General features: G+C 43.1%; 1 protein-coding gene across 4 annotated transcripts in view; it reads right to left on the reverse strand.

The window, feature by feature from the left end:
• Positions 1-25,068, reverse strand: part of ROBO1 (roundabout guidance receptor 1) — a 345,972-nt gene extending 320,904 nt beyond the window's left edge. For all 4 annotated transcript variants that reach the window (XM_040423239.1, XM_040423237.1, XM_040423238.1 and 1 more), the window contains exon 1: positions 24,312-25,068. In XM_040423239.1, coding sequence (XP_040279173.1) covers positions 24,312-24,369 — 58 coding nt within the window. In that variant the 5' untranslated portion in view covers positions 24,370-25,068. The remainder of the gene's footprint in view (positions 1-24,311) is intronic.
• Between the last annotated feature and the right edge of the window lie 1,168 nt (positions 25,069-26,236).

A 26,236-nucleotide genomic window follows, 5' to 3' on the forward strand; every position in this document is an offset into this window, starting at 1 on the left:
GAGCAGAGTATAAACAGGTAGATCTATGTACATCAGAATTGTAAAGTCTTTTATTTTCTTCTGTACTTGACACAACCATAAGATGAAAGATCCATAGCATGCTGTATAGCCGTGGCCCCAGCTGTCATTGTCCCCGTCGGCTGAAGATCTGGGGTGCAGCAGTGTGAGCCGGCGATCAGGATATCATTACAGCTCATGTGTCGGGATCTTTTATTATTATTATTATTGCTTTGAATTGTGGATTGAATTCATGGAGGCTGCACTTTTGTTTCCTGTAAAGTGTGACTTTTCTCCGGCTCAGGCTCCCTGGTGTTTAGTGCCTCTGAATGTTTGTGCTTTGAGTGCCATAGACTGGGATTTCAAGCCTTTCTGTTATCAGGATGGGGAACGGAGAGCCTGAAAGCTTTTATTTTAATCTGAGCCAGAATGAAAGACTTCGCTGAATAAATGCATACCCTATCGTGCAGAAAGGGGGCTTTTATGTGGGGCTTTATTTGGAGGATCTCAGAAAACGGCATGAAAAATGCCTGTAACGAGCGTTTAATCATTCCTGATGCCGTTTAAATCTGGATGGCTGCTTCTTAAAATCAACACAGCTATGTAACATATCCACTTTGTGACCCCCGCCGGCTGCCCCTAGCAGGCTAGAAGACAATGCGCAGGTAGTCGTATGGCTATTATTATGACTTAAAAGCTAAAGAAATGTTTTTCCTATTACTCGCTAAAAGGTTCAGGCAATAGGAGGGTGTACTCGTACTGCGGACGCAGATATGGGCATACAACGGTGCCCACCAGGAGACTGCACTTATCTACGGTTTATTTGGGTTGAGACAGTTTCTATAGTAAGGTTAACTGCCCATGCACCTTCATTAGCTGTCGTCAGAACACACATTCTCTCGAATCCTCCATGCACATGCATGCTCAGCCAAGCGTCCATGTGTACATGCCTCTCTTGGAATTCAATGGCCCAATCCTCCTTTCCCCTGACATCATTCATAGAGGAAGGGTCAGCACACCCCTATCCTATGTGATGAGAGAATCGGTTCATCCCCCTACGGATGAACCCGTTTCGTTCACAATCTTATCTTTACTATGGCCGAGGGACTGTCTCTAACGATGCGTTAAAACGTATTCCTTCCGATGAGGGCATATTAAGATGGCCAGCAGTTTCACAAGAATTCATTAGCATCACATGCACGACTATACTTCATTACAAATGTGAATTCGGATTTCTTATGATCGTGGCGCATGCCACAAATCCCAGGTTCAAAATCGTAATGAAATATATTGGAGTATTCACTGCTACTCACAGTAATGGTGGATGCACAAGATTGAGATGTTCTTGCGAGACCGGCGGCCATCTTAATATTCCAATGTCGGAAAGAATACAATTAGAGACAATTTGAACGAATCATGTTCGTCTGTAGCGGGAAGAGCCTAATCGCTTATCACTACCCTATACACATAAGACAGATGGTCGGTCCAGAGGGTTTGGCCAGCTTTACGCCTATAAACATGGACACCTTTATACTTACATAGTTCTATAGGCTGAAACACGACAGTGGTCCATCAAGTTCAGCCTTTTTTCCGATCGATTATACAACATTAATTACTGGATTAATGATAACCCTCAATGTAATCTGCTATTACAGGGATCTGCAACCTCTGGCACTCCAGGTGTTCTGAAACTACAACTCCCAGAGTGCTCCATTCACTTCTATGGGAGTTAGAAGAAGAGCCGAGCATGTTTACATGCTGGGAGTTGTAGTTTCACAGCAGCTGGAGTGCTATTAGATAAGCATCTAACCCTTATTTTTTATTCTGACATAGTGTCTGCCATTAGTACTTCTTGGGGTAGGATATTCCATAGTTTGACTGCTCTAACTGTAAAGAATCCTTTCCGGTATTGATGTCGGAATCACCACGTAATGCATGTCTCTGGTCCTTTCCTTTCCGAAGTTCTTGGAATGAATAAATCATGTCCCAGTTCTTTGTACTGACCACAGATGTATCTATATGTGTAAATGAGATCACCTCTCATAATAAGAGACCTTCCATCCCATTTAAAAGGGGTTGTCCGAGATATGAAAAAAAAATATATAGCACTGTAAATCTGATGGGCAGCAATATATAACTGAGCTAAGCAAGTTTAAGGTAAATAAAAAAATAAAAAATCTATTTCCTAATTTCCCTGATTCTCTTCTGGCCCTTTGTTTACCTGCAATAACAACAATCTCTGCCCCTCCCCCCGCTCTGCTAAGGGAGTGAATACAAGAGCTTCCCTGAGTGACACGTCTGCCTGCTGGGATACTCAGCAGCATGTTGTATGTGTAGGACTACAAGTCCCAGCTGTACAATGACACTGCTGATACACACAGGATCTTCTCCCTATCTGTTCTTATGCAATACTCTGCAGAACTACTTTGTCAACTTTTGTGCCCAGCATTTGTCTCCTCACTGCTTGCAGCTACTCAGTAAAGCCTTCAGCCCTGAGTCTGTGCTCATGAAGGGGTTAATCTTTCCTGAAGTATCCAGTGGGAGGGAGACACAGGGCAGACAGCAGCAGCTTAGCCAGTGAAGGGGGCATGGCCAGCACTGTGACGTCTCGTGTACAGACTCATATCTGCTCTCTCAGGCTTCTGCACAAAACATCATCAGAGCAGGGAGAGAAGCTGACATCATAGGTCATGTGACCCTCAGTGAAATCTGAGAAAGGAGCAACTACAGATGAAGTAAGTGCATGGTAAAGCTGCTACATTTGATTAGTTACAAACATACAAAGAACAAAAATAAACTCGGACAACCCCTTTAATGTAATTTGGTCGTCATCTCATCCTTCCTAGCTCTCCTATATCCTTTATAGAATGTGAATCTCAAAACGAAATCCCATATTTAAGATACAGCCCTACGAGGGATTTATAAAGTAATATTACATTAGGATCATGTCTTTTTATAAACCCTAAAACTGATTTTGTTTTTGCAGCTGCTGCCCAACATTGAGTACTGCAGCTCAGCTGTCATGGACGTTCCCGCGACAGGTGGCAGGAGATCGGTGAGACTGACAACACGTGGTTTGATCTGACATGTTTTCCGTTTGGATCAAATGACGTCTGTCTTGTTTCTGATGCTTGCCGCACCTTCTTTCCCAAGGTGTGGCTATTGTGGTCATTTAACCTTCTCTATTTGTTGTTGTTTCTCCCACTATGCTATGCAGTTTATAGCTTCAGTTTGAGTTGTGGATAGCTGGTGTGTGGATCCCGGCTGAGTTCCTGGTGCTGCCATAGCCACTTGAAGATAAGCGTTTTCTTTCCCTTTTGTATTTTGTTTGGGTTATTTTGTGTGCTGCATTTCCCTGTCATTTGTATTAAGGCCTGATGGAGACTCCTGTTCATCCTTCCTTTTGGAGGAATAGGTGGTCTTAGTCCTGACATTAGTACCAGGGTCCTATAGGGTGAGTTAGGACAGTAGGTATTCCTGTGTATGTACTCACCTACCTCTGGGGTCTGTTCATATTGGTAGTTAGTCAGGACTTTAATTAGGGTTTTACTAGGACTCCATCTCCTTTCCCTAGTTTTCAGGAGTTATTCCCTCTCCCCTTTCCCTCCTATGTTCAATGTGGTGTTTCCCTCCCACATCCGGATGTGGCATCAGCTTACTTGTAACCAGAATACTCAAAGTCTCTTTTTCTTGTTCTGTTGTCCCTGGTTTTATTCCATTTGATGTGTATGCAGCTATACGATTACTGTGGGCAGCTTTACTCCTATAAATATGGGCCCCCTTTACTTACTAAAGGTGCCACAAACATCACATTTAAGTCTGGCACCGGCTTATTCCCAGTTCCCCATTAAAAACACATGTACACTTGGCCGAGCATGCACCACTATGGGGGAATTGGGAGGAATAACTGACGGCTGACAGATTTCCACAGTGTATGATCTACTTTTGACTACTTCTATACATATTCGGGCATATGGATGAGCCAAAGCCGATGGCTGCTAGGCATCAGCCGCCCCTACTGGCAGACCCAGACCATTCGTATATCACATTGGACGGCCTAATCACCAGGCCACCTCCAATTCAAAAAGTGGTTGTCGAGATGAGACATCTCCTTTAATGTTGAATTATTAGCCCATTTATTGGGAGAAACCAAAAAGTGGACCCATGAGATATGGCTGATGTCAGGACCTTCCACAATGCTACTGAAATCCACGAGCCACATGCCAACAGTGAAATTTTACTCAAAGCATTTCCATAGACAATAAAAGGGATTTATAAAAGCCCCATTCATACTGTGGTTAAAGGGGTTGTCCATTCTTAAGCTTATTCATTGTATAGGATAAAGTCATGCTGGTTACTGTGTGTGTCATTATGGGCAAGTTCCGGAACGAGACTACGTCTTACCCACTGCCATGCTCCCGGCAAGCATTTCTGATTGCTTACATTTAGGTGAGCCTGAGCTTTGAACCCATTACTGAAATGACAGTTTTGTCCAATATTATAATTTCAGTAAGTGCTAAATGGGATTATCATGGTCTCACAAGCAGAGCTTTCTCTGATTATTGAGGCTAGACGACCTTGATGTTAATATACATAATACACACAGGCTCTATCACATCATATGGTCAATACGGGCAAAAGGTGGACAGAACAGGGACAGACATGTGCATGTGAAATAACTCACTAAATAGGTCCATGTAGTCTCTCACTTGTCAGTAAAGAGGGTTGTCACTGAAACGGGCTGTCGCAGATTTGTTGAAGAACCAGTTCCGTTCATCCGAAGGAGGTCGTTTAGGCGGCAAGTACATGGATTTCTACAAGCATCATTCAGATTAACGGGACGCTTGCAGCAACAGTGCCACATGCGAATCTACCCTAAGGATGCTATTCATTGTGTCCAGTAATCTGCCATACCAGGCAGGTGTGAGGATGTTCCCGAATGAGGCCTCTTGCACACAAATGTTGTGCATCCGTTCCGTGCATTGGGAACCGCAATTTGCGGTCCCCAATGCACGGGCAACGTCCGTGCGGGGGCGGCGGCCAGATCGAAACCCATTCAACTTAAATGGATCCGTGCGCAAACAAATAGAACAAGTTCTATTTTTTTGTGGTGCGGAGAAACACCACGGAAGCACTCCCTAGTGCTTCCGTGGGGGGTCCGATCCGTGCTTCCGTTCCCCATCTCCGTGATTGTGGACCCATTCAAGGGAATGGGTCTGCATCCGTGATGCGGAGTGCACACGGGCTTGTGCCCGTGTATTGCGGGCCGCAATGGCACACAACATTTGTGTGCAAGAGGCCTAAGACAGAAGTACAGAAAAATATCTGCCCAAAAGGACATCTCCTCTAAGTCACACAACTCTGATCCTGGACTAACACAATCCGCCAGGTAGACATGGGTTATCTGTGCTTCTATTTAACAGCGGTGCTTGTAGCTTTAAGGCCACCATTCACACTCAAAATAAATAAATAAATACATAAATAAATATAGACAAATAAATAAATAATAAGGGGGGGGGGGAAATCGAAGACACACAATCTCTTTATTCTTGAGGTATTAAAGGGGTTGTCTCACTTCAGCAAATGGCATTTATCACGTACAGAGAGTTAATACAAGACACTTACTAATGTATTGTGATTGTCCATATTGCCTCCTTTGCTGGCTGGATTCATTTTTTCATCACAATATACACTGCTCGTTTCCAGGGGTTACGACCACCCTGCAATCCGCCAGCGGTGGTTGTGCTTGCACCCTATAGGAAGAGGCGGCGGCCTATGCGTGATGCCGCGGTCTCAGCCACTAGAGATGCCATTGTCTTTTCCTACAGTGTGCAAGCACGACCACTGCTGCTGGATTGCAGGGTGGTCATAACCCCTGGATACGAGCAGTGCATAATGTGATGGAAAAATGAATCCGGCCAGCAAAGGAGGCAATAGGGACAATCACAATACATTAGTAAGTGCCTTGTATTCATTTTCTCTACATGATAAATGCCACTTGCTGAAGTGCAGTTTTTGGTGCATTTCTGAAATTTTTATTGACTTCAGATGTTAGCTGAAAGTCTATGGGAACTATGAAACACAGGAAACACCAGCGTTTTATCACTACTAGTGTTTTTTGTTAATTAGGTGTTTTTTTAAATGTAGCATGCTGAAGCTTTTGGCTTTTTTATGCAGTTTTCATATTGCCTCTATAGGGGAAAAATGGCAGAAAGAAACATGGTTCCAAAGTTGCTTAGAAAAAATATGGAATAAACTGTTTCTTCCCGATAATTGCCTGCTTGTCTGAGGAGGTGAGAGCTGCATTCACATGCAGCAATCATCTCCTCTGTACGGGGCTGAATGATCACTGTTTCTGAGCAGTAGGTCACGGTTTACACCGTATGATTTTGTGCCCAGAAACAATGATTTAGGTGATCGTACCAGAGATGCCTTTACCTTATCATTGAGTTTTCTCTTCATCTGGTTATAGGCTACACCATTACACGGGGCAACCATTAGGAATAAGGCTGGGTTCACACGGGCGTTGCGGGAAAATGCAAGATTTTTCTGCGCGAGTGCAAAGCGTTTCAATGCATTTTGCACATGCGTGAGAAGAATCGGCATGTTTGTACCCAGACCCGAACCCGGACTTCTTCACAGAAGTTCGGGTTTGGGATCGGTGTTGTGTAGATTTTATTATTTTCCCTTATAACATGGTTATTGACCATGTGATGAGCGCAGTGACGTCACCAATGGTCCTTTTCTTCCCAAGTCATCAAAGAAGAAGAATTAAGAATTCTGTATTAAGAATGCTATTATTTTCCCTTATAACCATATTATAAGGGAAAATAATAATGATCGGGTCCCCATCCCGATCGTCACCTAGCAACCGTGCGTGAAAATCTCACCGCATCCGCACTTGCTTGCGGATGCTTGCAATTTTCACGCAGCCTCATTCACTTCTATGGGGCCTGCGTTGCGTGAAAAACGCACAATATAGAGCATGCTGCGATTTTCACGCAACGCTCAAGTGATGCGTGAAAATCACTGCTCATGTGAACAGCCCCATTGAAGTGAATGGATCCGGATTCAATGCGGGTGCAATGCATTGACCTCACGCACTGCACCCGCGCGGAATTCTCACCCGTGTGAAAAGAGCCTAGGTGTTTCTAGGTACGATTATTGCCCCGGGCAATGGCCCGTATAAAGAGGCTTTATTCCTGACTAGTGTTGAGTGAACTTGTGGTTTCAAGTTTGGCGTACAAGGTTCGGGTTATCTAGGAATTCAGTTATGGATTCCGCTACCACGAACCATAAGTTATAGTCTGTGATAGAAGAATCCATAACAGAATTCTTAGATAACCCGAACCTTGTTGGTTTGACTCCACCCTAGCAGCACATTTTCACGCTCTGACCAATAAGAAAAGGTTAACCTCACAGGGAAGACATTTTTTTGAGTCACAGCAGGATCACATGACTTCAAAAATGTTGAATGAAATTTTCAAAGAGAATAAAAAAACTGCTCTAGAAATGTAAAAGCCAAGCCCCGCACACCGATGACACTGTTCATTCAAGAGCGTCCGGCTTTCAAACGCTTTCTGCTACTCAACATTAGCAATTTTCATCTTTGTAGAGCCAATAAAAGCCATACAGGGAGATTTCTGAGGACGGGTGTTACATTAAAAAGTGATAGATCCATGATTCAGTGCTCCAGGCGCGATATGAAATTGGAGATTTCACAAACTTCATTCATCCGCAGACCAGGTGCGTTACATTCCCGTAACATAATTGCTCATCTGGGCTCTCCTCACTTATATTAAATCAATAGCATTCCTCTTTAATGCACCCCTGGCATATTCAGCTCAGCTCTCATCGAACTAGAACATGTACAATTATTTCTGCACATTTAATTTTCTCCTTTCATGAAGGAGTCCCTGTGGAGATTTTTTTTAAACTTTGTGTCAAACTCAAAAAAGTTGATCTAATGCACGCGGCATGTCTGTGCCGTCAATTCATTCACATGGCCGTAGGACCCTTAAAAAGGGACACCAACCTAGGAACGCATTTGAGAAAAAAAAGAAACAAATCTATTTGTCAGACTTTCAAATAGTCTTGTAGAAATGTGGCTTTGGTTTTTCATCTCCTGATGTCGCAAGGGATTATTTCTAATTGGTCTTCATTGCAACCCTGTCATGAGGATGGATCTATAAGCAAGAGGACACTCAACCTCAGACACAGCAGTCTGAAGGAGGCCATATGACTTCAATAGCCCATCGCTTAGCCAGCAACCATTCTTGCCAGCTCCATGACACATGGTGAAGCCAAGCATGCACCTGTTCTAAATGGGTGGAGGGAAGCAAGGTGCCATCGGACAACTCCACTGGCGGCTTATGTCTTGTGAGAACAAAAATGATCGGTTTTGAAATTTAGGTTGTCCGATTTCCACCCCCCCCCCCCCCCCCCAACATTAGTGGTCAGAGTCGGGAGGCCACTATACATATAACATATTCGACTAGTTCCACATAATGTGTATGCGCACATTAAGCCCTATATACAGTATATATATATATATATATATATATATATATATATATATATACACTATGAAGGCATCAAAACTATGAATTAACACATGTGGAATTATATACATAACAAACAAATGTGAAACAACTGAAAATATGTCATATTCTAGGTTCTTCAAAGTAGCCACCTTTTGCTTTGATTACTGCTTTGCACACTCTTGGCATTCTCTTGATGAGCTTCAAGAGGCAGTCCCCTGAAATGGTCTTCCAACAGTCTTGAAGGAGTTCCCAGAGATGCTTAGCACTTGTTGGCCCTTTTGCCTTCACTCTGAGGTCCAGCTCACCCCAATCCATCTCGATTGGGTTCCGGTCCAGTGAGTGTGGAGGCCAGGTCATCTGGCGCAGCACCCCATCACTCTCCTTTATGGTCAAATAGCCCTTACTTTCAAAGTTTTCCCAATTTTTCGGCTGACTGACTGACCTTCATTTCTTAAAGTAATGATGGCCACTCGTTGTTCTTTACTTAGCTGCTTTTTTCTTGCCGTAATACCAATTCTAACAGTCTATTCAGTAGGACTATCAGCTGTGTATCCATCTGACTTCTCCTCAACGCAACTGATGGTCCCAACCCCATTTATAAGGCAAGAAATCCCACTTATTAAACCTGACCGGGCACACCTGTGAAGTGAAAACCATTTCAGGGGACTACCTCTTGAAGCTCATCAAGAGAATGCCAAGAGTGTGCAAAGCAGTAATCAAAGCAAAAGGTGGCTACTTTGAAGATCCTAGAATATGACATATTTTCAGTTGTTTCACACTTGTTTGTTATGTATATAATTCCACATGTGTTAATTCATAGTTTTGATGCCTTCAGTGTGAATCTACAATTTTCATAGTCATGAAAATAAAGAAAACTCTTTGAATGAGAAGGTGTGTCCAAAATTTTGGTCTGTACTGTATATATACACACACACACAACACACTATATTCATTCTGTTATAATGATGCTGTTAACTAGTAACTATTTTAATTGGGTCTTTATGAGACAAAATCATTTCACGTCTATGATACTGCTATCAGTCATTATGCATTATGAAAACCCTCTGTATTAAGGGTTGTCATGGAAAACCTATCAGAATCCAGACTTTAACTTTTCTAGAACACATCAAATAAAAGGTAAGATGTGATTGGGTGCTACAAGTCTCAGGGTCCCTATACACTGAGCCACCAAACCTCAGGAACTGAAGCATTTCTCATAAGTGGCCTAGAAGAAGCTGTGCTGTGCGTATGAGGCCCCAGTAGCTGGCCGCCCACAGCTGTTGCTCCCCATTCACATGTACAATTAGTTTGGCTGACAAGCATGAGTTCTGAAAGTGAAAATAAGAGTAATGGCTAATGCACACGGCCGTGTTTTGCGGTCTGAAAATCGCAGATCTGCATAGCACGGATCACGACATGCTGCCATTTATTTTTAAACTTCTGCAAGACTGACAAGAATAGGACATGCATTTTTATTTCCGGGCCACGGAACGGACGTACGGATGCAGACAGCACACGGTGCGTTGTCCGCATATTTTGAGTCTCCATTCAAATGAATGGGTCCGCATCCGATCAGCAAAAAACGTGGATCGGATGCAGACAGAAACTACGGCCAAGTGCATGAGCCCAAATTGTCAGGAAGATTATCAAGAATGAAGGTCGGTCTGAACGCTCATTCCCGATAATCTGCCCGTGTAAAGGTGCTGCTGATCACCCAATGAAGAACCTAAGGCTACTTTCACACTTGCGGCAGAGTGATCTGGCAAACGTATGCCAACGGATGGCATTTGTAAGACTGATCAGGATTCTGATCAGTCTGAAAAATGCCTGATCAGTCTGAAAAATGCATTGAAATGCAGGATCCGTCTTTCCGGTGTCAATTTTTTTCACCTTTTTTTTTTAAATGCCGAATCCGGCACTAATACATTCCTATGGAAAAAAAATTGCTGGATCCGGCATTCAGGCAAGGGTTCTGATCAGGACGGTATTATCTCCGTCCTGATCAGTCAAAAAGACTGAACTGAAGACATCCTGATGCATCCTGAACAGATTGCTCTCCATTCAGAATGCATGGGGATATGCCCGATCAGTTCTTTTCCGGTATAGATCCCCTAGGATGGAACTCTATGCCGGAAAAGAAAAACACAAGTGTGAAAGTACCCTAAATCATGCAGACAATGAAAGCTGAATAAACCTGAAATTAGATTACAAAACATAAGAGGAGCGTTATAGGGACCATAAATGAACCTTGGACTATTACTTTAAATTGTAACAATACCAAAAAATTTATAAAAAAATAAAAGTCATTCACTCCATGAGGACATGGCTCCTTGTAGTCACAAGTGGTGTAAATGATGGCTAAGCTGCAAGATAATCCACTGTAAATCACTAATGAACCTCCGCATATAACGAGTGCATACACAGTCATGTGCCTCCACGTGTTAATTCACTTCCTCTTCGGGTTACATCTCAGCTATTGCAAACTCGCACTAATTGGCTTTTGCTGCAGCGGCTACTACATTGTCATTGAGATGATGACCTCCTACCACTCCTGCCTTCCACCAACTCTGACCTGTTGTCTTTTAGCCTCATGCTGGTAGATACGGATGGTAATTTGAACATTCTTGATGTTGCAAGTGGAGATTTTGTCATAAATTGTCTGCAGTTGTCTACAGTTGACCATTCAGGGTATATGCACATGGCAGTGTGGCTTATGCAGATTTTCAGAGAGGATTTTTGGGCAGTTTTCATTTAGTTTCTGCTCAAAAATCTGCACGTGTTACTTGTTACCCAGATCTCATCTTTTGCACAAAAAAAAAAGCCTCACAAGCAACCGAGATGCTGCTGAATTAAAAATCTGCAACGCAGGTGAAACGCACTGAAAATGTTTGCAGCATGTAGATGAAATTTTGAAAATCTCACCTACTTAGCTGGTACTGTATTACGCTGCAGAATTTCCGCGTGGAAATCAGTGCAGAAAATCAATGTCTGCATGTACCCTTAGGCCTCTTGCACACGAATGTATTTTCTATCCGTGTTCGTTTTTTTGTGGACCGTATGCGGAACCATTCACTCCGTGTGCATTCCACTTCCGTATGTCCGCATTTCCGTCCCGTAAAAAAATAAATAGATTATGTCCTATGAAGGGCCAGCTGTTCTGTTCCGCAAAATACGGAATGCACACGGATGTCATCCGTATTTTTACTACAAATGCCTTTTCCGCGATAATCAGCCCGTGTAAAGGTGTTGACGATCGTTGATGCGGCACATCAAATTATTTCTGGTGCTGCTGTGTGAAGATGAATGAGGACAAGCAATGGTAGGAGCCATCGTCCTCCCCCATACAGTGCAGGTGAGTGCAGCATGTAAATGCAGCTCTTCACCTCCACCGATGAGCAGTCCTTTCCCAATAACTGCCTGCTCACTCAGGCCATGTAAACCCGCCTTTACTGTATGTCTATGGACACCTTAACTCCATCAAAACATTTTCTAGTCCATTGAACATAATCGGTCTTGAAAGACGAGGTGAACTGTCAGCTCAATGACAGGTCAGATTACATGCTACCCATAGAAGTCTATGTAGAGGGGAGGAGGGAGGAAGTGTAGAGACACCAAACAGACATGCTGCCCGTAGAAGTCTAAAGAGGGGTTGGAGTGAAGAGGACAGAGAAAGCGCTGAGAGACACACAGACATGCTGTCCATAGAAGCCTATAAAGGGGCAGGGGTGAAAAGGAGTGAGCTGCTAGAGGGAGAAAAAGTTTTTTTTTCTTTGATAAGATATATTACAAAGTTTCTTAGATTCACCTGTACTATTGATTTAAGCAATATCTGCTAAAAGCAGAGTGACCATTTAACTCACCCAATGTAACTACGGATGAGCGAATCGACCATTTCCCAAACTCGGGTTTGGTTCCCAGTGGTACCTTCCCATTCCCATTCAGAATACACGCATCCCCAGCCAAGTTAGTGCTCCTATATGTATTACGCAAGTTATCAATTCATAGTTTTAGGTCCCCTGGCATGGAGAAGTCACATGTGAAACGTCTCCACATGCAAGCATTCCTGTGTATCTAGCGTAAATCAGATGGACAAGCGTATGGAACCAATCCTTACCACGATTCCACTTTTTAGCTACGGACCATTAGATCAGCGCTTGGAAATTCCTAATGAAAAAAACAACGCTGATAGATTAATGACCAAATCTGCCCAAAAATATACCAATCAACACTTCGCGCTCGGATTCTTAAATACCTTGAGGATAAGCTGACAAATATTTTTACACATTCTATGGGAAGCTTTTCTTTTAGTTGACGTTTTGACAGGTGGTTTCATGAGCTATAGACCCAATTTGAGTGTGAAGTTCAAGCATGGGGACAAGATAATGTTACAAATTAATGAACACTTGGGAAGCAGAGTATGTGCTCCTTATTATACCAACTGTGTATAAAAATACACAGCAACTGCAATCTCGCAAAAAGGGAGCAGCTCTCAAGGGGAGAGAATTTTTACAACCTTCTCTGAAAAACAATTTGATAAAATTAATTCTGTAAATGTATTTCTGTAATTACAACTGTAAAAATAAAAAAATCAGGGCAGATTTACTAAGACTGCCATTCATATGGGTTTTTGGAGATGAATCAGAGAGGTAAATTATCACAAGGTCAGTTCTTGCTTCAGTTGTAGTAATTTATGACCATTTGTCAAATGTTTGATACATTTGGAGCATCTTTAAAGGAGTTCTCTTGGCTTTTATAAAAATCCGGCAGCCTGTGGAAGCGAGATAGTTTCCTCAGTATTTACCCTTCATCGTGCTGCCGATTCTGTTGTCTCTGCTGCTATGACGTGACCAACCGGATTGGCTGCAGGTGCAATACCCCAGACCTGGGGGTATTTTGCAAACGATTTTATTGCAAATAGTTTGTGTTATCATTATCAGATTTTCAGGGGTCCGAGTCCCAGCATGCAAACGGCTCCCGGTAACTTACCAAGCACAGCGCTGTACATTGTATAGTGGCTATGCTTGGTATTTACTTCAATGGGGCTGAGCAACAACTAGATCATGTGAGGCCGCAGTGCTCACTGTGCCCTTATCCTCTTCAAACAGCTGATCGGCGTGGCTCCTGGGTGTTGTACCTCCGACGATTAATATCGATGACTTATCCGGAGGATAGGTCATCAAAATTTTTTTTATCAGATAACCCCTTTAAGGATATGCATGGTCACCATCCTGTTCCTTTCTTCTTGGAAGGAGTTGGCTGGTCCTGCTGCCTTTCAGGAGAGGGAGTTCCTGTTGAAATAGAGAGAGGGGAAAGGAAGCACACTGCAGAGCTCCTGCTCCTAAGAAGGATTCTTCAGAGAAAATAACTTAAGAGATACTCAAGCAGATACTTCAGAGAAATCAGACAGCAGAGTGAACAGCTAAGACCCAAATAAAAGACACTGCTGTAAGGTGAAGGACTACGGCTAAGACACCCATCACCAAGACTACTACTAGACCAGTACAATATAAGGGCTCGTTCACACGAACGTGTGAAGCCCGTGCTGTGCAAATTGCGGTCCGCAATGCACGGGTACCGTCCGTGGGGCAGACGCATGGGGATCTCAGACCCATTCACTTGAATGGGTCCACGATACTTCCGTTCCGCAAAAAGATAGAGCAAGTTCTATCTTTTTGCGGTGCACGGAATGGAACCCCAGAAAGCACTTCCGTTCTGCATCTCTGGATTTGCGGACCCATTGAAATGAATGGGTCCGCATCCATGATGCGGAATGGCCACAGAACGTTGCCCGTGTATTGCGGATCCACAAACGTGGTCCGCAATACGGCAACGGGCATCACACGTTCGTGTGAACAAGCATTAAGTGCTATCCAACCTGCCTCCATAATCCTTACTGGTGCCAGAGAACTTCACTTGGAAACTGCTGATATTGAATTTGAAGTTCTACGTTGTACTCAGTAAAAGAGACTGTTACACATTTATTTCTGGCCTCATTTTTCAAAACTGCATTTCCACTGCACCGATCCCCAGGGAACAGAACACTTCATAAGGGCCACTGCCACTCCTACCCTCTGCACCAGATCCTCAGGTCTCTTCCACTCAGCTTGTGTTAAAGTGAAATAAAAAAATAAAAAAAAGTATACATATCAGGTATTGCCACGTCCGTAACAACCAGCTCTACAAAAATATCACACGAATCTGAAAAGAGGACAATATTCCTTGTGTGGATGAACATCACTATTAAATTAATCAATTAGAATGGCACAAAATAGTGATTATTGGTTATATTAAAACATAACTTTTACTCTTGAAATTAAAAGATAGGCCCTAAATGGAAATTTGATAAAATCAGGAGAGCGGCGGTATTACAGGTCAATGTGCACGGCGGCACCCAAACAGTTGATGAAAAAAGGGCAAGGTGCTGGGCGGCACCTGGGATGAAAACTGTACTCCTACCACTCTGTCTTCGACGTCCAGGGTGCAGGGTGCGTCCTTATGACAACGGAGTAAATGGCTCCAAACCGGACGCTCAGCTGCTGGAGGTGGCGGGGTCGAAACAAACCCTAATTTGACCCTATGGTATGGTCTGGGGCTTGCCCTAATAACTAATTAGAGGTAGCGGCCTAACCACAGGGCACTCGTCCTTAAAAGGGTGACCCCGTCAGGAACCTCTCCCTGTGAACTGGCCCTGTTTGACCCTAATCTAGTCCCGCTCCCTACATGCACGTTTCATATCTCAGAAATCATCAGGGGAAGTTTAACTAGGACTTTTAAAACAGAGACGATCGGGTGATACCAGTTATAACACACCCATATGATTGTCTATAAACTGTATGGACTGCTGGAAGGAGTACTGGATAAAGCTTCTCAACCATATTATGGGCATCTCACTAGCCGCGGGTAATAAGTCGCCGCCGAGCACCTTGCCCTTTTTTCATCAAATGTTTTAATATAACCAATAATCACTATTTTGTGCCATTCAAAAATATCACATGACCTAACCCCTCAGCTGAACACCGTAAATTCTTTTAAAAATAAAAACAGTGCCAAAAAGAGCCATTTTTTGTCACCTAACATCACAAAGTGAAACACCAAGCGATCAAAAAGGCGTATACCCCCCAAAATAGTACCAATCAAACCATCACCTCATCCCACAAATACTAGGACTCTACCTAAGACAATCGGTCACAAAATTAAAAAGCTATGGCTCTCAGACTATGGAGATACTAAAAACATCATTTCTTGTGTTTCAAAATTATTGTGTAAAACGTAAATAAATAAGAAAAAGTATACATATTAGGTATTGCCACGTCCGTAACGATTTGATCTATAAAAATGTCACATGAACTAACCCCTCAAGTGAATGCTGTAAAAATAAATAAATAAAAACTGTGCCAAAACAACCAATTTTTTGGTCCCTTTGCCCCATATAGTGTAATAATTGATGATCAAAAAAAAATAGTATGTACCCAAAAATGGTACCAATAAAAAAAATCAACTCTTCCTACAAAAAATGAGCCCCTGCACAAGACAATCGGCAGAAAAATAAATAAAAAAATATGGCGTTCAGAAAATGGACACAAAAACTATTTTTTTCCAAAAATACATTATTATGTAAAAATGAAACAAAGAAAGTAGACATATTTGATATCATCGCGTCCGTAACAACCTGCTGTATAAAAAATAGCACATGATCTACCCTGTCAGACGAATGTTGTAAAAAATAAAAACAGTGCCAAAACAGCCATTTTCTGGTTACCATGCCTCACAAAGAATGTAATATAGAGCGATTAAAAATCATATGTACCAAAAAATAGTACCAATAAAACTGTCACCTTATCCCCTAGTTTCCAAAACGGGGTCACTTTTTGGGAGTTTCTACTATAAGGGTGCATCAGGGGGGCTTCAAAAGGGACACGGCATGTAAAAACCAGTCCATCAAAATCTGTCTTCCAAAAACCATATGGCGCTCCTTTTCTTCTGCGCCCTGCCGTGTGCCCTTACATCAGTTTATGACCATATGTGTAAACCGCAGAATCAGGGTAATAAATATTGAGTTTTGTTTGGCTGTTAACCCTCGATGTGTTAGGCCCCTTTCACACGAGCGAGTTTTCCGTGTGGGTACAATGCGTGATGTGAACGCATAGCACACGCACTGAATCCTGAATGGCTCTGTGTACATGAACGTTGTTTTTCACGCATCACTTCTGCATTACGTAAAAATCGCAGCATGTTCTATATTCTGCATTTTTCATGCAGTCCTGGACCCATAGAAGTGAATGGGGCTGGGTGAAAAACGCATTGCATCCGCAAGCAGGTACGGATGCAATGTGTTTTTCACTGATGGTTGCTAAGAGATGTTGTTTGTAAACCTTCCGTTTTTTATCACATGCGTGAAAAACGCATCAAAACGCATTGCACTCGCGCAGAAAAAACTGAACAACTGAAAGCAATCGCAGACAAGACTGACTGAACTTGCTTGCAAAATGGTGTGAGTTTTACTGAACGCATCCGGACCTAATCCGTATCGTTCGTGTGAAAGAGGCCTTAAAGAAAAAAAAAAATCTTAATATGTAAAATCTGCCAAAAAAGTAAAATTTAGAAATTTCATCTCCATTTTCCTTTAATTCTTGTGGAACACTTGGTTAACAGAGTTTGTAAAATCTGTTTTGAGCAACTTGAGTGGTGTAGTTTCTACAATGGGTCATTTATGGGGGGTTTCCACTATGTAAGCCCCACAAAGTGACTTCAGACCTGAACTGGTCCTTAAAAAATGGGTTTTGAAAAATGCTCTTAAAATTTTTAAGAATTGATTCTAAAATTCTAAGCCTTCTAACATCCTAAAAAAAAAAAAAAAAAAAAAAAAAAACAACATTTCCAGAATGATGCCAACATAAAGTAGACATATGGGGAATGTTAAGTAATAAATATTTTATGAGATATCACTTTGTTTTAAAAGCAGAGAAATGTAAATTTTGAAAATTGCTAATTTTTCAAAATTTTTGTTAAATTTGGGATTTTTTCATAAATAAAAGGTCAAATATATTGACTCAAATTTATGACTATCATGAGGTACAATGTGTCCTGAGAAAACAATCCCAGAATGGCTTGGATAAGTAAAAGTATTCCAAAGTTATTACCATATAAAGCGACACGTCAGACTTCCAAAAAATGGCCTGGGCAGGAGGGCGAAAACTGGCCCGGGATAGAAGGTGTTAAATAGAAAAGATGGTTAGAAGCAAAAAAAATCTAAAAAGTTCAACCAAACCTGATTTCTCTTACTGTTCTTATTAATATTATGCTGGATGCATTCATGTACCTTGCAGCGTTAGCCATCAAGTTCTAGCTACTTCTAATGCATATAAAGAAAGGCGGACGTGATCCTGAAATCCTTTAGAAATGTGCGAGAGCTGCAGAGCCCCCAATGGGTTTGAATCAAAAATAAATAAATCTCGGGATAAAATGAGAAGGTTGACCTTGTTCCAAATAGCCGAGCATTCTGCGAGACTGCAATACCTGCCCTCGGAGTCATATCACATTCCTGAAATTATGCCATACCATGCTACAATTCCATCTGTGCAAGAGAAAAAAAAAAAGTTTTTCTTATATGTCCTTCAGCCATGTGTATAAATAGCTGGCACTGAAAGCAGACAATAAGCCCCATGCCTAATGAAGGCCTTGCCGAATAGAGACAGAAAAAAGAATAAATGCATAAATTTGACAGAAAACATATTTTGATGGTGCCTCCGTAAATGGAACATACATGACCAACGTTTGCAGAGATCAGACGCAATCTGAAGTTCTACGTTTATGTCAATGTCCAGCACAAAAATATTGTTGAGGGCCCATCCACACGGGATATGGGACCACTGTGGACGTGAGACTGGGAAATTGCCCGCAAAGTGGGGAGATCTTAGCAAATCTTATCTAGACGCTTCTGAAAAATCCATGCATAACTTGACATGTGGTGCAGATTTTTGCAATTTATTGCACCCAGGATTTCACCCTTTACAAAGCCGAAGCATTTATTAATTGAGTTCCACGACTTAAAAAAAAATCTATAAAAGGACTCAATAAATTCTTATTTTTCCTCGCTATTTCTGCCTAAAGCTCCATCCACATGGCTGTCTATGGGAATATTCACACATGGCATTTTGCTGCAAAAATTTCCTTGTCTGAAAATCAGTTCCACATATCTGAATGGGGCTATTTTAGTGGGAAGTACATGGATTCTCCAAGCCCCATTCAGGTGAATAGGATTTTTTTTGCAATGTACATGTCATACATGATTATATCCTAACTGCTTCACAGGAATCCCTGGAAATATGGATGTTTCAATGTAACCATGTCACAGACCCATAGACCTTGACATATGGGACCATGGATGTAGGCCTAGAGGAACTAATGTGTCTGCAGCTGTGCCAAGAATCTCTCTAAAAAGTGGCGCAAATGGGGGAGATTTATCAAGACTGGCGTTCCCATATCCCAGTCTTGACCCCCTGTACATTGGAATAAGGTGCTACTAATTTATTAAGAGGCAGATGCCTTAATAAATTAGGTGCATCTCTGCCCTGTCAGAAGACATAAACTAAAGACTATGCCAGTGAGGAGCTGGCGCAGACTTGGGATCTAACTTACGCCAATTTCTGGCGTAAGTTATAGTAAATCTGGTGGCCTGTACTAGGCCCACCTCTTTTGAAAAGCCGCGAGAGTCTCTAAAAGTCACAAATTATTTAATTATCCCCCTCCCTTAGTGCCAATATTGTGCCACAATTCAGTCTCAAAGTAAGCCAAGCAGTATTTGGTGTAGACCTAGACAAAAGCATCTACAGTAGTCATGCACCAGATGTACCATCCAGCCTGAGCCCCTGTGATAAATCTGCTGCAGGTCTAGACCACCGATCTAAGTTTATGCCATCCATAGAGTAGCCATGTGCTTGTCAGAAGTATCCACCATATCAGATGTTTCTTAGCTTCTCCTCAATAGGCGCACATCTACCTGTGGTGAGCCGGCCATACACATTCCAACAAGCCTTGGGATATGACAAGGGAATATAGCCCAGCCAGATATCCATTTACAGGCGGAAGGCTTGTTGGAAAGTCGGATCTTGGCCAGTTCCGATAGGTAGGGATGGTGAGATGGTTCTCTTTTTTAGGCGATACCTCAATGGGGGGGGGAAGGAGAAAGTATCTTACATCCTGGAAAGACAAAAAGATTGGGCAAAAATATAAATTTCTCCCAATCGTTCTCTCCCCAGACATCATCTGAAGGTGGAGAGCCGGGAGCATCCTATACATATTGGGTTGTCAGATGTACCTCCGTTCTCAGTGGGTTTGGCTGACAATACACTAATGTGTATGGCGGCCTTTACATTGGCTATAGACCTTACATAACTGGCCAACAGCTAACCCCTTTCACCAAGTCATTATAGAACTATGGGATACTATGTCTGTGAAGGTTCTCATTTATCCAGGTCATGGTATATCTGTAAAAAATAAATCAAGGCAACTGGATTTACTGTAGATTTCTTGAGAACGAGTGAAACGTTTTCAAGAAATCTACAGTAAGTCCAGTTTCCTTGATTCATTTTTTACAGATATATGGGATACTATATCTCCTTATTCAGAGCGCAAGGAGTCTTGTGGACCAGGCAATGCTCCTCTGGAATTCTTGGAATAGGGTATCTCAAGACCCATTTAAAAGGTCAAACATTGACTTATAGGATAGTCGCCTTACATCTGGTGGCATCAGAGACAGGGCTTGTTAAGAGGCCATATGCATACCTTCATCATAGAATTGCAAACGCAGATAAGTGGGCCTTTCTAGGTAATTCGGCTGGTAAGGCATGCTGATACTATTAGTCCCACGTCATCCGTGGCCTCACAGCTGACGTGCACCCTTTTCCCAGTGAATGACCTGAGGCTTTTACGAGTGTGGAAAGCAAACTTTAACTGTGTCCACACAAACATAAAAGTCCTGATAACATTCAGCAGCCTGTAACCCAAATTCAAACACTGAACTAATGGCCTCTAAGTCCCTTATCTGCCCCCTAATCTTCCCTTCCTCCATACATCACCCTGACAATTGTCTTTAAACATGCAAATAAACTTTAACGCAGAGAGTGATCCAAATCTTTTGAAGCTAATCCACTGCAATAAATTAGCCAGGGGGCAGGAGATATCAGGAAGAAAAAGTTATTTATTTCGCTTAGTTAATTGCACATTCCGCCAGGACGAGACTAAAAGTTCTAGATAAAAAGTTCAGTCCTCAGTGTCACAAGTGGAGTCATTGCTGAAAGTACACATGGAGCTGCACATATCCCCACACATGGAAGCCCATTGTCTCTATACTTCCACCTACTAGGGGTGACCGTACTCTACTGAAAATCAACAGTTGCACTGAATGTACAAGACAAATCATTAGTTATTCCATTTAGGGCTCATGCACACGGCCGTTGCCCGGTCGCGTGCACCCCACATCACGGATGCGAACCCATTCACTTGGGGTTTTCGCTCTGTGCCTCCGCACAGCAAAAAACATTTTCTATTTTTTTGCAGTGCGGACGGATCACAGACCCATTCAAGTTGAATGGGTCTGGACAGACGTTGCCCGTGCATTGGCGACTGTAAATTGCGGTCCCCAATGCACGGAACGGTCGTCCCATGGCCGTGTGCATGAGGCATTATGTTGATATCCAAGGCGAGTCAATATATCGGAGACCCCCAAACCCTAAAGTCGAATTTTCATTCATTTACTTTCTTATTAAGGAGTCATCCACACGGCCGTTCCGTGCATTGGGGGCCGCAGTTTGCGGTCCCCGATGCATGGGCAACATCCGTGCGGATTCTGCAGATGGATCCAGACCCATTCAACTTGAATGGGTTCGTGATCCGTCCACACCGCCAAAAAATAGAACAACTCCATAGTGCCTCCCTGGGGTTCTGTGCCTCAGTTCATCACCGTTCCTTCCAGATTGGGGACCCATTCAAGTGATGCGGGGTGAACCACAGCCGGTGACCGCATATTGCGGACCCGCTGTTTGCATGGTTATTCAATGGTCATTCTTAAGGGTGTATTAGACACCCCGATCATGCAGATGATTGCCGGGAGGGAACTCTGCCCTCCCGACAATTGTCTGCTCGCTTGCTGAGAAGACCGTTGCTATTACATGCAGCCTTCTACTCCGCAACATGGGGAGGAACGATCGCTATGCCATCACTCGTCCCCATGCTGTATAGTGGTTTGCTGGCAGCAGATCATAGTTACACAGGGCGACCTGCCGCCGGCAAATCCTGATCTTGGCCGATGAACGAGCGTTTGCAATCAGTGGCATTATTATACTGCAAGATGATCGCTAATACACCCTTTATACCCAATACCACATCATCGTGGTTAATTATCTGATATAGATTCATACAAAACATAAAATCACAAATAATAGAATAGATAATAGCGATCATTCAGGAGACATTCATGGATATATTAATGCCAAAATTGATACATAAAGTTCATTTTGGTTAAAAAGAAATCTATCTATGGCTACTTTCACATCTGCTGGATCCGTCATGGGTCAGCAAAGACGCTTCCGTCATTATAATACAACCGTCTGCATCCGTTCCGAATGGCTCTGGTTGTATTATCGCTAGAATAGCCAAGATCCGGCACTAAAACCATTGTAAGTCAATGGGGGACGGATCCGTTTTCTTTTGTGTCAGAGAAAACGGCTCCGTCACCCATTGACTTACATTGTGTGTCATGACGGATCCGTCTTGGTCCGCATCCCATGACACACTCAGAAACACTGCTTGCAGCGTTTTTCTGTCCGCAACGTGGACGCAGCCAAACGGAACGAAATGCATTCTGGTGCACTCCGTTCCCTTCAGTTCAGTTTTGTCCCCGATGATAATGAAAGTGTTTTCCTCCGGTATTGAGATCCTATAGCGCTGATGTGAAAGTAGCCTCTCTCATATCTATCTATCTATCATATATCTCTCTCCTATCTATTATCTAATCAGCTCTTTATCTATCCATCTATCGAGAACCATGCAGAATTTAATATTGGGAATTACACCAGGTACCAAGAAGCCAACTCCCAATACAATCATTTTCCATATTTAAATACCGGTACCCAATTCTTTTTTTTTTTTTTTTCTTTTAAGGCCTCTTGCACACGACCGTGTGTCCCCCGTGGCTGTACGGCGGGTCCTCAATACACGGGACAACGGCTATGTGCATTCCGCAACACGGATGCAGACCCATTCACTTCAATGGGTCCACAAATCCGGCGATGCGGTGCGGAACGGAAGCACTACGGAGTGCTTCTGTGGTGTTCCGTTCCATGCTTCCGTTCCGCAAAAAGATAGAACTCGTCCTATCTTTTTGCGGAACGGACAGATGCAGCTAGCCCACGGTCTGCAGCATGGGCACGGGCAGCCCACGGTTGTGTGCAAGAGGCCTAAGCCTGGAGGAACCACATCATAAAATCACTTTTAGTCCAAAAAGATGCTCTGTCCTCCTCAAATATTCCAAAATATTAACACTCCAACTAGGCTGAACTTTTCCAATATCTTTGAAGTTTACCCTGAGTCCCCGAGGAATACCACATAGTATATAGTTTATATTGTCAATCAGTATGCCACCAGGGGATATTATATATCAGGAACGCACCTTTGGCTTTCCTGTTTTTCAATCTAGGATTACTATAAGTCCTGCACCAAGTATTATCTGTCTGTAAACTTAGGAGTGGGGGATGGTTTCCTGTGCCCCCCTCACCCCCCCAAATGTGCTCTAGTTACAACCTTGGGCTACGACAAACACTACAGAGGAATTGTTGCTTAAAATTTGTCCCTGCTGCTGGGACAACATTGGGACATGTCCAGGTCCTCCAGTGATTTTCATTTCGTTACCAGATCCCACCAAAAACCTTCAACTTCTCCTACAAGGCTGGTCAGGGGAGGAGGCGACAGCTTATTCTAAGGGTACAACCACATAGTCAGGTTTCCTGATTCAGTTTTGGAAGCCCAAACTGGGAGTTGTTAAAAATTAGAAAAAAAAATTAGTTTTATCTATTTTTTTTTTTATACTTTATTTCTCTGTTTATGATCCATCCCTGGTTTTTGCTTCCAAAATCGCATCAGGAAACCTGACCGTGCGGCCACTCCGCAACTGAACCTGATCTTCTGTAATAAATCAGACTAATTTCTAACATGTGTAAGAGAAAAGGGGCTCATCTGACCTCAAACCAGAAATATTTCAGCCCCTATCCTTCTTGAAGGCACCGTTTCATATATGGTCTGCCCCCAGCTAAAGCCCTTGGCAAGCCATGTCCCCTAGCAGAAAAGTTGGCCACTGTAGATGACAATGCACCAGGACTGAAGTGGATCTCATTAACAGTTCTCTGACCAAGGTTTTAAGCAGGTAATTAGGGTTGATTATAGGATTATGACACCAAGGTGAATGCTCCAGGGAACATGAGACACGGAACATTCAAAGCACCTTACTGAAGTTTGGAGGCTTCAGGATGGCAATTGTCCTCTTCCCCCCCCTCCCTTTCTGGTGTGATTTTAATGATCTGGGAACCCTATGGAAGTCATTAAGTCAATCCAAGTGCAACCTCATAGCTGCTGCAGAAACTCTTTAAGCCTCCAATAGGTTAGGCTGAAGTTGAATCCATGAAGACCATCATTGGATACCAGCAAAAACTAACATTGCCACTTTTTTCTAATAAATAAAACTAGGCAAACATAACATCCCCCCCAACCCATTCATACCTGAGGACATGCATATTGATCCACACAGCAGGCAAAAGCAAGCAAATGCTGCAATCATTGTAGTCCAGTACTCTCAGATATTAATCTCATACCAAGGAAAGCCCCAAAAATGTGGTTTATAAACCCAATAATTCCTTGTGCAAGAATTGTAAATCCAGTTAGCTTAATATAAGCAAGCTTTTTTTTATAAAAATAAAATGAAAAAAATCCCAGTGTGGTGAGCATAGGAGGGCTCCTCAGCAGTTAAAGGGTAACTTCCCAAGCGCACAACTCCAAAAAATACTAAAAATCTGACTTGATTTAGAGGAAGAGTTGTTTTCATCAAGAAATAATCCCCCCCAAAAAACTCTCAGCAAGGAGGCTTCAGATCTCACACAGCTCCCAGGAGGACCCAACTTCTTGTGTAGATCGTGAGTTCATCAGCCAAGGAGGAAGACAGCTTCAAGAAGCTCATGCAAACAGCCAAGAACTCCTGGCTTTGAGGTCTAGCTGCCACCCTTTGTGTGCCAAAGCTGTCTAGGACATCACATTTGCATTTCTCCCATCCCTCAGCTGCACAGATCCTTCAAGCATCAACTTCTCTGCAAGCCTTCTCCACTCGATCCTTCTTTCTGAAGCCCCACAGGAGGAGGCAACGATCTTAGGGGATGCTGCGAGGCCACTTGGTCTTCCTGCTCCTAGGTGGCTTGTTGTTGAGAAGTTTTGTAGGGTCCTGCGTCTCCTGCTCACACCGGAGCAGATCCCCATTCCATTCTAACCATGCGATGCATGAAGCTCTGAAGCAACTCCGCTTAAAGGAGCCGCCTACAATCCCCTGCTCTTTTGTTGTGATACACATAGAGCCCTATGGACCGGAGTTTCAGGCTAGTTGCTGCCATCTACTGTTTGTGCAAGCGCATTGCAGGTCCCTCAAGAATGTTAGGCTTGCACGTGCTGGCCGTGAATGCACAGGTAGCTTTCTAGTAGAGATGAGCGAATTATAAAAAAAATTCGATTCGGCTACTTCACCGAATTTTACAAAAAAATGACGGATTACTTTGTCTCGAATCGCATTTCTTTGTAAGTAGTGGGCGCAATGACAGGTAGCGGTGATTGCGCCTCCCCCCGTCATTGTACCCCTCAGATGCCACGTTCATAGCTTATCGCGGCATCTGAGTAATAACAGAGTGTAAACTCCATCGTGCTTCCGTAGGTTTCCGTTCTGTGCTTCCGTTCCGCATATCTGGATTTTCGGACCCATTCAAGTGAATGGGTCTGCATCCGTGATGCGGAAATGCCCACGGAACGGCACCCGTGTATTTGCGAATCCGCAAATGCGGTCCGCGATACGCAACGGGAAGCACACGTTCGTGTGCAAGGGGCCTAAGTCTGTATGGTATCCGTTTTTTATGCGGATCCATTGTAACAATGCCTATCCTTGTCCACAAAACGGACTAGAATAGGACACGGTGTTGCTGTCCGCATTTTCTGCTGAGCCATTGAAATGAATGGGATCTCATCCAATACGCAAAAAAACGGAACTGACGCGGAAACAAAATACGTTCGTGTGAATGTAGCCTAAGGGTACTTTCACACTTGCGGCAGAGGATCCCGGCAGGCAGTTCAGTCGCCGTAACTGCCTGCCGGATCCGTCAATGCATGCAAACTGATGGCATTTGTCAGACGGATCAGGATCCTGATCCATATGACAAATGCATTGTAATGCCGGATCCGTCTCTCTGGTGTCATCCGGAAAAACGGATCCAGCATTTATTTTTTTTCAAATTGTTTGCAGTCTGAGCATGCGCAGACCGCAATGCCGGATCCGTTTTGCCGGAACACTCGGGGCATTAATGCGTGTCAATGGGAAAAAATGCCACATCCGGCATTCCGGCAATTGTTCCAGAATTTTGGACAGAAAGCCCAAGGAAACACTCCGTAGTGCT

Source organism: Bufo bufo, chromosome 3, assembly GCF_905171765.1.
Source record: "Bufo bufo chromosome 3, aBufBuf1.1, whole genome shotgun sequence".
Lineage (NCBI taxonomy): Eukaryota > Metazoa > Chordata > Amphibia > Anura > Bufonidae > Bufo > Bufo bufo.